Consider the following 16,358-nt stretch of genomic DNA (forward strand, 5'->3'; position numbering starts at 1 on the left):
AGGCTTATAAACTTGAGCCACTACACTTTGCCATGAAATTTTTTTTCTACGTGAATTATTTTCTTTGTGGTGCTGTATATTGAATTTAGACCCTTGCATATACAAGACAAGAGATCTGCTACACAGCATCCCCCAAAACTAAACAAATTCGATTATTTCTCAAAATCACACAAAAGCTTCCAAAGAGAAATGTTTCCAGACCCAAACTGACAAAAGTCTAAAAGTCAATCTGAAAACAGCTACAGGATCTAGCCTGGAGGGCAGGAATTTGCAGTAGGAATGGAGCCATTTCTAGGTTTCACAATCAGTTCTTGCTATTCCAGATGTTCCAAATAAGGAATTCGTCTCAAACAAGGAGTCCTTTCTTATCTTCCTCATCGTCCTATGTGAGATCTCTGAAGATTTCATGATTGCAGTTATGAATCAGAGTCACAGGAGTGAATGCTAAGTGTGAGGATTTTACCCTCCTGAAGACTTCCTCTCTGTCAAAACTAGAAAGAAAAAACTTAAAATCTTCTCATTTCAAACAAAACATTTGTTTCTCAAAATAACACGTCGCAACCATAGCTTCTTCTGTTCTTATGTCACTTACACAATATAAATTCTAATATTATACTACTCACTTCATTTTCACAGAATCTTAGTGATAAAATCTGGGGATTATTTCCAATATGCATAACCAATGAGAATGCCCACTGGAGTGTTCATACTTAGATGTTTATTGAAAACATTGGTTTATTTCATTGCTACATTCTTAAGACTTTGATGAACCCGAACATATGTTTTACTATTACAAGTATGTTATAAAATGTTGATTCTTACCAACATCCCTTCACTTGTCATGATCTTGACTGAAACTATGCTACAGAATTATATCACTAAAAAGATTGGTGCTTCAGGAAAATCAGCTCACTGATTGCTATCAATGAAAGTTTAGACATCATTTGAATAATTTATCCAAAATAAATTTATTGCTTTATTGCTGTCCCCTCCCACAAACCTCACATCCAGGGCTCCCATCCCTCCCAAGTTCTGCCAAGGATATTGGGGTCTGTGGCCTGGTCTATCAAACACTTCACTTGAGTCTCTTCTGAAAGTCCGCTGTCTGGCTCTTGGGCACGGATGTTGTGATCTCGGCTTCCTCGAGCTACCGCTGTGTAACTCCCAAAGGCAGGCGACTTCTCATGGCCCAGAAGTAACTCATCACTGGAAAAAGGTTAAACAACTACTGAAGACACAAACACCAATTACTTTTGTTTTTTGCTGCCTGCATTCCTAGTTATCTTTGACAAACATTCTAGTTTATCACTTACAAACTTTTCTGTTGCTCTAAACCTTAAAGTCAAAACCTGCAATACATGAAAATAAAACATGAACGATGTTGTTATTCATTTGTTTTTGTGACTATGCTTTCATTTCTCTTAGGTACACTTGGAAGTAGAACCAGTGGGTCAAGTGACAATTTTGTTTTACTTTTTTATCCTTTTATCTCCAGGACTGGAGGGTGACCCCAGGGTCACCTGAGCCACACCTTCTGCCCTTTGCTTTACTTCTTGAGAACTGTGAGGCTGCACCATTTTTCCATTCTCACCGGCAGTGCCTCAAGTCCTCAATGTCTCCCCCTCCTTGCCAGCCCAGGCCATGATCTACCGTATAGTCAGTCATCTGAGTGGATGGGTAGTAACATTTGCATTTTCTTTCCTTCCCCCCCACCCCTCCTCCTCTTCTTTTTTTTCCAGTCCTGAGGCATGAATTCAGGACGTGGGCACTGTCCTTAAGCTTTCTGGAGGCAAGCACTCTACCATTTAAGCACTACTTCTGGCTTTTTCTGTGTATGGGTACCAAGGAAATGAACCCAGAGCTCCATGCATGTTAGGCAAGCACTCTACCACTAGGCCAAACTCCCAACCTCTGCATTTTCCTTCTTTATGTGCTTATAGGCTATACATGCATTTTCTTTAAGAAATGTGCTGGTTTCTATTTTTTTTTTTTTTTTGCCAGTCCTGGGCTTGGACTCAGGGCCTGAGCACTGTCCTTCGGTTCTTCTTCTCAAGTTTAGAGCTCTACCACTTGAGCCTCAGCATCATTTCTGGCTTTTTTCTATGTATGTGGTACCGAGGAATCGAACCCAGGTCTTCGTGCATGCTAGGCAAGCACTCTACCACTAGGCCAAACTTCCGGCCCCTCTATTTTTGTTTTTTAAATGTTTTTATTATTATTTTTTTGGTTGGTCATAAGGCTTGAACTCTGAGCCTGGGTGCTGTCCCTGAGCTCTCAGCTCAAGGCTAGTGCTCTACCACTTTAAGCCACAGCACTATTTCCAGTTTTCTGATGGTTAAATGGAGATAGGAGTCTCATGGGTTTGCCTGACCCAGCTGGCTTTGAATAGGATCCTCAGATCTCAGTCTCCTGAGTAGCTAGGATTTCAGGCCTGAGCCAATACCACCTGGGTGGGTTTTCTTTTAGTTATTGATTTATAAGATATCTTAAATATATTCTGAATAAAGTCCTTTGTGAGATGAATGATCTGCAAGAATTTTCTCGTAGTCTACAGCTGTGTCTTAACTGTTTTCATTTTGCAGTGTTGCCTCATATGTTCCAGTCAGTAGTCCCCCACTCACCTCCTTCCTTGGTGACATTCTGTGATACACAAAGGTTCTGAATTTATCTGTTTTGCTCTTGCTTTTGGTGTCAAACCTAAAAATGCTGTCACACCAAACTCAGTGCTATGAAGATTTATTCCTCTGTTTTTCCTATTTGATTTACAGTATTAGCTTTTACATTGTTCCATTTTGAATTCATTTTATAAATGGATGAGAAATATCCAACTTCATGCTTTTGCCAGCATGCATTGTTGGAAAGACCATGAATACCTGGCGACCTTGTCAAAGCAGTCAACCACAGACTGCCATTTGCTCCTACTTACTTCTTAAATCTAGCTTACTTTTTCATTTCCTAAAAATAATTTCTACATATCTATTTGGTATAAATCCCAAAAAGAAAAAAAATTAAAAAGTAACCTAAAGCTGAGGCAATGTGAATTTTTATTTTTCCTTTTTGGTAGTACTAGTGCTTGAATGCCTGTCACTTGCCAGACATATAAGTACTATTATCACTTGAGCCACACCTCCAGCCCTTTTTGTGCTTGAGTTATGTTCCAGCTGGAGCTGGAGTCAGAACACCACCTAATTTTTGCTTCCCAGTAGCTGGGACTTACTTGTTGAGTCAGGTCTCTATAACTTTCTGCCCAGCATAGCTCTAAACAGAAGCTCCCTCATCTATTGTGGTTAGGATTATGGCATGTACTACTACACATGACCACCAAGTTGGATTCTTATCTCACAAGCACATACTGTGTTAATCACACCTTAGTGCTCACAGCATTGAGGGCCAAAGAGGTAACATGTGCTAAAAAAGAAAAGAGCAAATGTAAACACCAAATCTCTTCTGGAAATGTATCTTTTTGTCTTCATACTGGGACCAGCTATGCCAAGAGCCTGAAGACTATGCAGAGCATAGGGCTGGACACACAGCTTTAGCCACAGTCAGCCTCTGACACAGGCTGAAACACAGCTGGCCTCTCTAAGCTCTGCTCTCTGTCTGAACAGTGAGGATAGCCACACCACTGCCAAAGGCCTGAGGTGCTCAGCACATTGCATATATTGTATAGATACTGCAATTATGGTGGTACATGTCATAACTTACCACGTAATAACTGCTGGATTGGCACCTGCTAACTTTTTCATAGCGTAACATATTTTCTGTCGAGGATACCAGTTCTTTTCAGTTATATTTATTTCTTCAATCCATGATCCTCCTTTTTTCAGCATTTTTTGTTCAAAATTCTAAGTAAAAAGAACATGACTTTAATCTCTACATGTTATAACAACATATACAAACACGTTCAAATTGGTTAAATCCAAGAAGTAATCTTTAAAAAAGCAAAACACCTGCCCCTGGGAATAACTTTTATATAGATTCTCAGAGGCCAGGCAACTTAGGTATTGCAGGGATGCGTGCAAGATCATTCCCTACACAGAGTGAGTTTCGAGATGTTTAATTTCTTTGAGGGCTGTACTCAATCAGGACAACCTTTGAGACTAAAAATAGCACTGCTTTTTTTTTTTTTTTTGATCAAGGAATGATTTCTATTGAATGTTTTTACAATACAAGTTTTGTCAAGAGAAATACTGGATCCACCATCACCAATGGATCCTGGTTCCATTAGAAATAAACCTCAGTGGAGTAGCAATTTTCTTCAAATAAAAGTTTTACTGTTGTTTGCCTAGCATGCATGAAGATCCGGGTTCGATTCCTCGGTACCACATACATAGAAAAAAGCTGGAAGTGGTGCTGAGGCTCAAGTGGTAGAGCTCTAGCCTTGAGAAAGTCCAAGGACAGTGCTCAGGCCCTGAGCTCAAGCCCAGGACTGGCCAAAAAAAAAAAAAAAAAAAAGTTTTACTGTTTCTGTATGCTGATCCTGGTGCTTGAATTTACTTTGTTCAAGGCCAGCATTCTAACACTTGAGTCACATCTAGCTTTTTGTGGTTAAGTGGAGATAAGATTCCCATGAACTTTCCTGCCCAGGCTAGCTTAGAATCATGATCCTCAGATCTCAGCCTCCTGAGAACTGAGCATGAGTCACTAGCACCTGATCAACTGTTGGGAGCCAGAGTGGAATCAAACTGTACTTTGATTTGCATCAGATAATTGCTTGATTGTCTTATTGTTCTTTGGCCTTCTCCTGTTCAATTGATCTGAGATTTACCATATGAATGTAACCCCCAACAGTTCCCTGATTAACCATCTGGATGTAACACCTGGCAGTGCCCTGGTCTCGAGAGGGGATAAAGCTTTGAGTTGATAATAAACGGGGCCTGCAGTTTTTGCCTGGGCTGCAGACCTCCCGGACCCGATGTGTTTGTCTCTCTTCTATTTTTTCCAGTCCCTGCCCCCTATTTCAGGAACTCCAATTTGCTGCCGGTAGGCCCCGGCATCCAACCTTTTGTTTTATCTGGATTTCAGGCCAAATGACCCTAAATGCTAATTGCAGGAAATACACACAAAATAGTAATAACTTGATGCATTTTGCTATACAAAGGACATATAAGGTCAGTTGCTGGGACAAAAGTGAAAATACAAACAAAAACAAAGCCTACTTTCCAGTCAAAGGAGGGATCCTTGACAAACACATCCATGGTGTTAGTAAGCAGGTCTGCATCTGAGCGAAAGGCCCTCAGCCCATGGACCATGGCACTGTACACAAGACCTGTGTCTTTCATGGGTGACATCAAATAGATAAATTGGCGTGTAAGACGAAAAGGCATCAACTCAGGAACTGGGAGAAACTAAGTAAGAGAAAAAAACATATGTGAAAGAAGCAGAATACTGAAGTACAAATCTCAAAGTAATAGGCACAAACAAAACATCTTTTCCCAGTTATTAGTCACCTTTAGTGAGAATACAAACTTTACTTTTTTCTTTTTTCCTGTTGTTCATGGGGCTTGAACTCAGGGCCTGGTGTTATCCCTGAGCTTTATTGCTCAAAGCTAGTGCTACCACTTGAGCCACAGTGCTACTTCCAGTTTCTGGAGGTTAACTGGAAATGCGGGTATCATGGACTTTCTTACCTGGGCTGCCTTGGAACTGCAATCCTTAGATCTTAGCCTCCTGAGCAATTAGCATTATAGGTATGAGCCAATGGCACCCAGAAAACTCTACTTTTCTTAAAACCAACTACACAGCCTGACTACTGGTGGCTCACACCTATAAGAAGGATCCAGAGGATTGTGGTTTCCAAGTCAGCCTAGGCAAAAAAGTCCACAAGAGTACATCTCCCAAAAACCAGCAAAAATCCAGGCAGGAGACATGGCTCAGGTGATGGGATACCAGCTGAGCAAGCGGTAGGCTCTGATTTCAAACTTGGGTACACACACGTACACACACACACACACACACACACACACACACACACACACATACACACACATGCACGCACAATCAGCTACAGTAATGTAAATTTCTATGCCTAAGAGTAATCAGTTTGCATAATCCACTGAGAGCAAAAGGCTGAGAAGCACAGGGTCCACATAGAATTAGATTCATAATATAAAGTATTCACAGGTTACTACTGGCAGAGTAGCCTACTTGGTGCAAGAGATTTTGGTTGTAGGCCTCTATGAACCTGCTGTGATGGCTTTCATCTTTCTTCCTAGCTCCAATGACATAATTTATTACCTCTGACATTATTGTCTAAATAAGACCAAAATGAGGTTGAAATTATTTTTCTCTTCCCTCAAAAATGTCAAATTTATGACCATGTCAGAAACCAGCCTAATCAACCAGTGATATCTTAAAACTATCCATTTCTGGAGTGTATCATATAAACTAATGAGAGTTAAAGTCCACATACCTGTGTAGCTGATCCAAACGCATGTCCAAAGTCTATCCCAATCACGCCCCCTGTGTCCATGGCCACCATGAAATTATTCAGGTGTCTGTCTCCAATCCCCAGGAGCCAGTGGCTGACACACAGCAGCGCATGAGAGCTGGCAAAGTGGGAGCGCAGTGCCAGGAAGGCCTCGGGGCCAGTGCTCATCTTCACAAAGGCCCGCCTGGGAGACACGAGTCATGAGTCATCTTCCCACACACTACCGGAAGTGTATTTGTGATCGGATAAATATACTTACTTTAAGAGGTCAGCTGGTACTTTACTTTCCCTTTTTCTAAAGGCCATCACTGTTTCCGTACGATTAGCTCTCCTATGATTTAATCACAGGAAAGCATCTCATTAGAATGAATTTCTAGAGACTTGAACTTTAAGCATTGGTAGAACTCAAGCGTTTTTGTAGGCAGGTGCTCACCTATACATTCCAACCCCTTCAGGAAGGGTCTCCTATTTTGGCTTGTCCTCAGCCTGTACTACCCTGCCCCTCACTAGTCCCCCACATATGGCTGGGATAACAGGCATGCGCCACCAAGCCCAGTTTGAAATTTCAATTTCAAAACTTTTTGTTTCTACTTAAAGCTCAAAGAACAAATAACCAGATTTTAATGATCTCTGAGGAAAAACTTCCCACGACTCAAAAGTATATAGTAATTTTTAGAATGAACTACACAATCCAAAGAATTATCAAAGCAGAACTTACCTATACATTTGCATATAAGCTCCACCATCACGTTTCCCTGACATTTTTGACAGCCAGTCTTTATATTCATAAACTGGTGCTTTGGGACCACTAACAAGAAAAAGGGTACAGAATTAGAGATATATGTAGCATTATATGATTTTTCTAAGGTAAAAATCACCAAGAATTTGTTGAAAAACAGTGGAAAATCAGGGAGAAATAAATTCAACTTGGCATCATATTAAAATCATGGAGCTAAGAGTTTGGCCTAGTGGTAGAGTGCCTGCCTACCATTCACCAAGACCCAGGTTTAATTCCTTGGTACCACATACATAGAAGCTAGAGATGGTGTTGTGGCTCAAGTGGTAGAGCTCTGGCCTTGGGAAAGTCCAAGGACAGTGCTCAGGTCCTAGGAATGGAAAAAAAATTAAAATCAAATCTATGTTACTTTGGATCCAATTTTTTTTTCCTTTTGTCAGTGTTGGGCTTAAACTCAGGGCCTAGGCATTGTTCCTGAGCATTTTTTGCTCTAGGCTAATGCCCTACTACTTGAGCCACAGTGCCACGTTTGGTTTTTTCTGTTTATGTGGTATTGAGGAATCAAACCCAGGGCTTCATGCATGCTTGTCAAGCACTGTATCACTAATCGAACTTCCCAGCTCCAGGATCTAATATTTTAATATGTCATTATTCATTCTTACTTACACTAAAAGAAACCTAAGAAATTCCCTGCTCAAAAACTTCTGCAGGAATTGTCAATGTATTTTTCATTTCATACACAAAAGTATGAGATGAACTAAACACGAATGCCTGTGACCTAGGCCTGAACCTGCAATCTAGGTAAAACAGCACCTAACAAGGCCAACAACAATTCACAAGGCTACCGTGAGCAGGCAGTGGAGGTAAGGCCACACTAGACTGCAAACAACAAAAGCCTGCACTCACCAAAAATGGAAAGTTTCTTGTCTTCTTAAGACCATGGCCACAAATGTCTCTACCATTTCCAGGATGTACCTACATACCTAATCCATGATAGAGGATTTTTTTTTTTTTTTGCCATGGGGCTTCATCTTAGGGCCTGACCACTGTCCTTGGGCTTTCTCAAGGATAGAGTTCTACCACCTGAGCCACAGCACCACTTCCAGCTTTTTCTATGTATGTGGTACTGAAGAACTGAACCTGGTACTTTGTGGATGCTAGGCAAGTACTCTACCGCTAGGCCAAGCTCCCACCCTTGGAAGATTTTTTTTTTTGCCAGTCCTGGGGCCTGAGCACTGTCCTTAGGCTTTTTTTCTCAAGGCTAGCACTCTGGCACTAGATCCACAGCACCATTTCTGGCTTTTTCTATGTATGTGGTACCGAGGAATCAAACCTGGGTCTTCATGCATGCTAGGCAAGCACTCTACCACTAGGCCAAATTCCTGGCCCATCTGGAGGGTTTTTTTGTTTTTGTTTGTTTTTTTTTTAAAAGGGGTATTGGTCTGCATTTCTTTTATGACCAGAGATGTTGAGCATTTCTTCATGTGTCTATAGGCCATTTTTATTTCTTCTTCAGAGAAGACTCTCTTTAAGTCTTTGGCCCATCTTTTAATAGTACGGTTGTTACTTTGGAGATAAGTTTTGGAGTGATTCAATTTTTTGAGCTGTTGATATATTTTAGATATGAGGCCTTTGTCCATCTCTGGTCATAAAAGAAATGCCAATCAAAACAACTCTAAGATTCCACCTCACTCCAGTTAGAATGGCCAGGATCAAGAAATCTATTAACAACAGATGCTGGAGGGGATGTGGCCAGGAGGGATCATTACTACACTGTTGCTGGGAGTGAAACTCGTTCAACCACTATGGAAAGCAGTATGGCAGTTCCTCAGAAGACTAAACATAGAGCTCCCCTGTGACCCAGCAATTCCATTACTTGGCATTTATCCAATTGTCCAGAAACAAGGACATACTAAAGCCACTAGCACAATGATGTTCATTGCAGCACTGTTTACCATAGCAAAGATATGGAACCAACCCAGATGTCCCTCAGTTGATGAGTGGATCAACAAGTTGTGGTATTTGTACACAATGGAATTCTAAGCTGCTGTCAAAAAGAACAACATCTCCCCATTTGTAAGGAAACGGAAAGACTTAGAAAAAATCATATTAAGTGAAGTAAGCCAGACTCAAAGGAACTTAGGCTCAATGGTTTCCCTCATTTGTCATAATCAGTAGAAACCTTGGGCTCTCCTAGCAGAGATTTACAATAGAACAAAATCTAGAGACATTAGGCCAAATAGTATGACACTAAATGTAAGGACCTCCAGGATAAGGAAACAAAAGCCATATAATGAATGACTGTTGTTCTTAATGTACTATGTTATCTCTCATCTCTTTTGCCATCCCTTGGTTATCTCATATTGTTACAATATTTCACCTTGTTATCTGATATATTTTATATATGCTTAATTGGTTATTTGAAATTGGATAGGGAAGGGGGGAAATCAAGATAAGCAGGGGGAGGGTGGGAGGGAAATGGGGACCATGTCATGAGAAAGAGTATCAATGTTTGTGAAGTTATGCGACTTCTATCTGGTGAATATAAGGTAATCCTTCTATTAATCACAATAAAAAATTATTTAAAGCAAAAAAAGGGGGGTATTGGATACTTAACTTGAAAAGTTATGTTCATTAGTGATAAACTGTTTTCTAGGTTGTTTAATACTATATTTATGTTTGGTTGCTTTTCAGTTTGTGCCAAAAGCCTTCACGAGTTTAAAATAAAAATAAATAAAGAAGTATGGTGGCCCACATAGAGAATTTTGAATTTGAAGCCAGATTGGGCTTCATATAGACACTCTGTCTCATGAGCAGCACCAACAAAACTAAAAACCCACAGAGAATAATGTTATAATACATGGTCCTTAGCTTTCACTATCAAAGCTATGTGAGTCATAGTTCCACTTCTAATTTTTCCCCCCTAGTGGTAGAGTCTCACAGACTTTCTTGCCTGGGCTGATTCAGACATCAGATCCTAGGATCTCAGCCTCCTGAGAAGCTAGTGAGAGAAAAACCTTTTCTATCAAAGTATGTTTTTTGGCTTTGGCATGTGGTTTGGCCTTGGTTGATTTTATTCTAGTTACAGCTGTTACTATTACATTTTAATTAAGAAATCCTGGGGACCAGGAGGTTGGCCTAGTGGTAGAATGCTTCCCTAACACACAAAGATCAGGGTTCGATTCCTTGGTACCACATACACAGAAAAAAGCCAGAAGTAGTGATGTGGCTCAAGTGGTAAAGCTCTAGCCTTGAGGAAACCCGAGGACAGTGCTCAGGCCCTAAGCCCATGCTCAGGACTAGAAAAAAAAATCTGTTATAAGCTCATTGAATTTTAGTTACATTCCTATTCTTGTTAATTAAGACATTCTGTTACTATTAAGCCACATACAGTTAAAAACATTTTTTTTGGCTGGGCTGGGTGGATTACACCTGCAATCTTAGCTACGAGGTTGATATCTGAGGGCTAGGATTCAAAGTCAGCCTGGTAGAAATGTTCATGAGACTGTTATCTCCAATTAACTACCAAAAAACTAGAGTGGAAAACTGGAAATGAGCAAAAAAAGGTCCGGAACAGGGCCCGAATTCAAGTCTCATTACCAACCCAAACCCAAACCCAAATAAACAACTGTCCTTCAAACTGATCAGTGGCAAGCAGATTATGAGCCCGAGCTCAGCATTAGGAATAAAAAGGGAGCAGAATGGCCGGGAGTTTGGCCTAGTGGTAAGAGTGCCTGCCTAGCAAGCATAAAGACCTAGGTTCAATTCCTCAGTACCACATACATAGCAAAGGGAAGCAGCTCAAGCTCCATGTGCCTACTAGTACACGGCATACCCTTCTGCAGAAGTAAACTTTGCCTTGTTGAATTCCTTTTGAGTTAATGTTCTTATATCTACGGAATACTCCAACATCCTGAGGCATACCTAACACAAGGATTACAGGCTTAAGCCATTAACACCCAGAATCCAGCCTAATTTTTCAGACAAAAGTCTTTTTATGTTGCAGATTCTAAGCAATAAACTAAAAATGAATTTTTTCCTGTTTCAGCTTCCAAGTTTCAGCAAATTCCACTGTACCCAGCTTTCTTCTACTTGTAACACTAGGTTGTAAAACTACACCCTATTAACTATTTTTCTTTGCCAGTCGTGGGGCTTGAACTCAGAGCCTGGGCACTATCCTTGAACTTTCTCAAGTGGCTTAATAGTAACAGAATGTCTTAATTAACAAGAATAGGAATGTAACTAAAATTCAATGAGCTTATAACAGATTTTTTTTTCTAGTCCTGAGCATGGGCTTAGGGCCTGAGCACTGTCCTCGGGTTTCCTCAAGGCTAGAGCTTTACCACTTGAGCCACAGCACCACTTTTAGCTTTTTCTGTGTATGTGGTACCGAGCAATGAAACCTAGGGCTTCATCCATGCTAGGTAATCACTCTATCGCCAGGCCACTCTCCCAGCCCTAAAACTTTATTTTTAATACTTATAACTTCAATAATGAGGTCTGGAAGTGACTTGTTTTAAAAGGTAATCAGAAGTATTTTATGCCATTCTGTGTTAGAAAAATACTTTAAACTCCACTGGTAACTATGTTTACTGCCAACTATCGACATTATTTAGTTCCACGTGACTAAATGACAAAATGAGGCTTGGGAGGAGTGAGGAAAGGGCAGATTCCAAGTTCAAGATTCCCATCCCAGAGAAAGATCGGGAATTGATACCACGAATCTGTATCAATCAGCTTCTCTGTCCTCCAGAGAGAAGAGAACAACTCTAGGATAAGGACTGAAGTGTGCAGAATTAGGAGATCATGGGAGCAGCAGTCGGGAGGCTGAGATAGGAAGATCATGAGTTCACTGTCAGACTGTGTTACACAGTGAAACACTCTCAACAAACAAAAAAGGATCCTAGCTTCTGCACAATAGGAGAAAAAAAGAAAGAAACTGCCAAATTTTGCCCTATTTACTATTACCTGGAAATACAGGTTTGATGAAAGAATATGCTTAAATGTACGGAAACTGCTCCTGACTAAAGCAACTATTAAATACTTCCAGCAACTATTACCTACTTCTAGAAAGCCAAGAAGCACATTAAAGAGAACAAGATAACGAGGTCTTGGCTAAGCTTTTTTTTTTTTTTTTTTTTTTTTTGTGGGTCCTGGGGCTTGAACTTGGCCTGGGTGCTGTCCCTGAGCTCTTTAGCACAAGGCTTCCACCCTACCCTTGAGCCAAGCCCTACTTCCCATTTTCTAGAGGTTAGTTGGAGATGAGAGTCTCAGGTCCTTTGTGCTCGGGTTGGCTTTGAACCTTGATCCTCAGATCTCAGCCTCCTGAGTAGCTGGGATTACAAACGTGAGCCATGGTGCCCGGCTTGCCAAGGCTTTAAGCTATATCCTCTTCCTTCATTCTACAGCTTGTCACCAAGCTAGTCAAGTTGACTGTATGTCTTCTATGATGTTTTTTGTTATTTTCCTTTAGGGAAACACAGAGAATATTTAAAAAAAAAACAAAACACTGCTTAAAATATGTGCTCATTTAGAAAACATGAAAAATTTAGAAAAGGACAGAGAAAATTATAAAGTAGCCATACAGTGGTGTATTTGAAATCACTAACAATCCCAGCTTTGCTGCTGAGTCCTAAGTCCTGAGATAGTCAGCTTTTTTTGGACTCTAGCCTCCTTGTTGGTATGAAATGACAATATTCACAGGCTGCCATGAGATATAAATATGTTCATGCATCAGGAATTGAAGCTATTATTTAGAATCCAGGAAATGATAACATATTAACTGCTGATCATATTCCTTTCTTTTACTCAAATAAATTAATATTGTAAAAACTGTACAACATGGCCGGGAGTTTGGCCTAGTGGTTAAAGTGCTTGCCTAGCATGCATGAAGACCCGGGTTCGATTCCTCGGTACCACATACATAGAAAAAAGCCGGAAGTGGTGCTGAGGCTCAAGTGGTAGAGCTCTAGCCTTGAGAAAGTCCAAGGACAGTGCTCAGGCCCTGAGCTCAAGCCCAGGACTGGCAAAAAAAAAAAAGAAAACTGTACAACATATACAAATAATTTAGTGTTTAATTCCATAAAATAAGTCTAGAATTCTGTTAGTACCCATTCACTTTGTTTGCCCCAGAGCACAGGTCAGGATGAGGTTTTGAAAGCAAGGGTCTTGTCACGTGACTGGAAATGGCGGTAGAGAGAGCAGTAGAGCAAAGCTGACTGAGGCACACCAACGGGATTCATGTGGAGGCTGGGTAGGAGCACCAGAGAAGAAATCAGTGCCACAATACCTCATATACGCTGCTTTTTCCTCTTGTGTCATGTTATTCAAAAGAAGTTCCTTCAAGGTCAAAGTGTTTTCCATCCATTCAATCACTCCTAATCTGAAAAGGGAAATGAAATGGTTATGAATAAATACAAGCCCAATTGCTTTTTCTTCATTGGAAAAAATGAAGATCTCAGTCTCAGACCACTGAGTCTATCCTTGCACTCTCTGTAGGACTGAAAGCCTACATGCCAAACCCAGAAGAGAACAGAACAGAACAGAACAGGACCACAGGCCACAGGCAGATTCCTTCATGTTCCTGGTTTTTGTCTTTCTCTTTCCTCTCTTTCTCCCCTGCCCCTCCCCCACCCCACAGTCCATCTCTGCCTCCTCTTTCTTCTGTGTGCACATGCAAACATCCGCTTGGGCGGCACCTGGAGGTCATGGGCACAACACGGTAGGTCTTTAGCTGCATGTTTCTCTGACTGCAGGCAGCGTCCTGGGAGAGGATGACATTCATGACGTGGAAGAGCTGTTCAATGCGCTGGTCCTGCCGAAGGTCCTCGCCACCCTTCACAAGGAAAGGGTGCTCCTTCTCATCATGGCCTCGGATTACGATGCGCTTTGGTTTTCTCAAGGAAGCCATCACTTTCACCTTCAAAAATAAGAAACTATTTGTGTTTTGGGGTTTTTTTTGAGGTTGAGGTTGTTGTTACTGTTGCTTTTTTTTTTTTTTTTTTTTTTTGCCAGTCCCGAGGCCTGATCACTGCCCTTGAGCTGCTTTTGCTCAAGGCTAGCACTCTACCACTTGAGCCACAGTGCCACTTCCAGCCTTTTCTGTTTATATAGGACTGAGGAATCGAACCCAGGGCGTCGTTTATGCTAGGCTAGCACTGTACCACTATATTTCCAGCCCCTGCTGTTGCTTTTTTATACAAAAAAGGAAAGAAAGTCTTACTTTATGATAATCTCTGGACAGTGGAAACTTGGAAACTTTTTTTTTTTTGTCAGTCGTGGGGCTTGAAATCAGGGCCGGAGTAGTGTCCTTGGGCTTTCTCAAGGCTAGAGCTCTACCACTTGAGTCACAGCATCACTTCCGTTTTTTTCTGTGTTTTTTATGTATGTGGTACAAAGGAATCAAACTCAGGGCTTTGTATATGCTAGACAAGCACTCTGCCACTAGGTCACACTCCCAGCTACTTCTGGCTTTTTCTATGTATGTGGTACTGAGGAATTGAACCCAGGGCTTCATGCATGCTAGGTAAGCACTCTACTGCTAGGGCAAATTTCCAGCCATTGGAAACTCATTTTTAAGATATACTATCTCTCAACATGTGTAATAATATTCTAAGTTTGTTTTGGACTTGTTTCCTTTTACCTTGCATTTTCTAGACTAAATTACATTTATAAAAGAGCAAACTAATGATAAGGCCTTATAATGCAACTAACTGTTTGAATTTATTATATCCTTAAACATGACTGATGTTGACACATTGGCAATGTCGTAATTAGAAGTTTAGTCAATAACAGAGAAAGAAGATGCCATAAAGATCAACATGGGAAATATCCTTCCCTTTACTTAACAGACACAAATACAACATTCTCACATTAACATTAACAGTCCTTACCATAATAAGGGTGGTCACAAACCCTTATACTTACCCGCTCGTCAAACCCAGAAATTCGCACATGGTATTCAGGCAATGGCTTTCCTCTGCCATCATACTGACCTAAAATAAACCATAAAGCCTTGCTTAGGTTTGGCTTGGTACAGATCTTACATGTGTTAAAACATATCTATTAATCTAATAAAAACGTTCGCTGGACATGATCAATTTATGACTCCAAGTGTTCATTTAAAGAAAATGTAGTGCTGGGCATGGTGGCTCACACCTGTAATCCTACCTACTCAGGAGGTTGAGATCTGAGGATTGTGGTTCAAAGCCAGCCCAAGCACTAAAAAATCCCTAGGACTCTTATCTTCAATTAATGACCAGAAAACTGGAAGTGGCGCTGTGGCTCTAAGGGTAGGGTGGTAGCCTGAGCTGAAGAGCTGAGGGATAGTGCCAGGCCCAGAGTTCAAGTCTCACAACCAAGTAAATGTACTTCCTTTTTAATGATATTTCAATTTAACCAATTAATGGATGGTAGTTTAGACAAATTTCCAACAAAAAATATAACACACTAACCTAGAATGCTGTATTATCTCAAAAAGGATTTACATATTAGAAAAGTTAAAGGTAAATGTTTTCCTTGAAACAGACAGGAAAAGCAATGGTATATTTGGCAATAAAAACATACTTCTTGGGCCAGGAGTTTGGCCTAGTGGTTAAAGTGCTTGCCTAGCATGCACGAAGACCCGGGTTCGATTCCTTGGTACCACATACATACAAAAAAGCCAGAAGTGGTGCTGAGGCTCAAGTGGTAGAGCTCTAGCTTTGAGAAAGTCCAAGGACAGCGCTCAGGCCCTGAGCTCAAGCCCAGGACTGGCAAAAAAAAGAAAAAACAAAAAAAAAACAAACAAAAAAACAAACATACTTCTTGGGCTGGGAGTTTGGCCTAGTGGTAGAGTGCTTGCCTAGCATGCATGAAGACCCGGATTTGATTCCTCAGTACCATATACATAGAATAAGGCAGAAATGGTGGTGTTGCTCAAGTGGTAGAGCTCTAGCCTTGAGAAAGCCCAAAGACAGTACTCAGGCCCTAAGTTCAAGACCCAGTATTGGCAAAAAACAACTACTTCTTCACATATTTGCTAGCATGAGCCAGGTTAATACATTTTCCCCCTTTGGAAAATTCTAGGGCAAAGAACATGCAATATATACATTTCTCCTGAAAATAACTGCACCTTGTTCCCATCTGGCCAACCTTCTATGTCCATTTCCTATGGGTGGGTCATTTAATCACCAACTAGTCCCTTTAAAGGGG

General features: G+C 40.8%; 1 protein-coding gene across 2 annotated transcripts in view; it reads right to left on the reverse strand.

Annotated features, from left to right (window-relative positions):
- Positions 1–752: 752 nt before the first annotated feature.
- Prkdc (protein kinase, DNA-activated, catalytic subunit) overlaps positions 753–16,358 on the reverse strand; it is a 170,450-nt gene continuing 154,844 nt past the window's right edge. For both annotated transcript variants that reach the window (XM_090338803.1, XM_090338802.1), the window contains exons 78-86: positions 15,093–15,160; positions 13,865–14,085; positions 13,456–13,548; positions 7,149–7,238; positions 6,690–6,761; positions 6,413–6,614; positions 5,160–5,348; positions 3,706–3,845; positions 753–1,206 (exon numbers count right to left, since the gene is read on the reverse strand). In XM_090338803.1, coding sequence (XP_090194929.1) covers positions 1,002–1,206; positions 3,706–3,845; positions 5,160–5,348; positions 6,413–6,614; positions 6,690–6,761; positions 7,149–7,238; positions 13,456–13,548; positions 13,865–14,085; positions 15,093–15,160 — 1,280 coding nt within the window. In that variant the 3' untranslated portion in view covers positions 753–1,001. The remainder of the gene's footprint in view (positions 1,207–3,705; positions 3,846–5,159; positions 5,349–6,412; positions 6,615–6,689; positions 6,762–7,148; positions 7,239–13,455; positions 13,549–13,864; positions 14,086–15,092; positions 15,161–16,358) is intronic.

Source organism: Megascapheus bottae, chromosome 9 (assembly GCF_031878675.1).
Source record: "Megascapheus bottae isolate mThoBot1 chromosome 9, mThoBot2.hap1, whole genome shotgun sequence".
Lineage (NCBI taxonomy): Eukaryota > Metazoa > Chordata > Mammalia > Rodentia > Geomyidae > Megascapheus > Megascapheus bottae.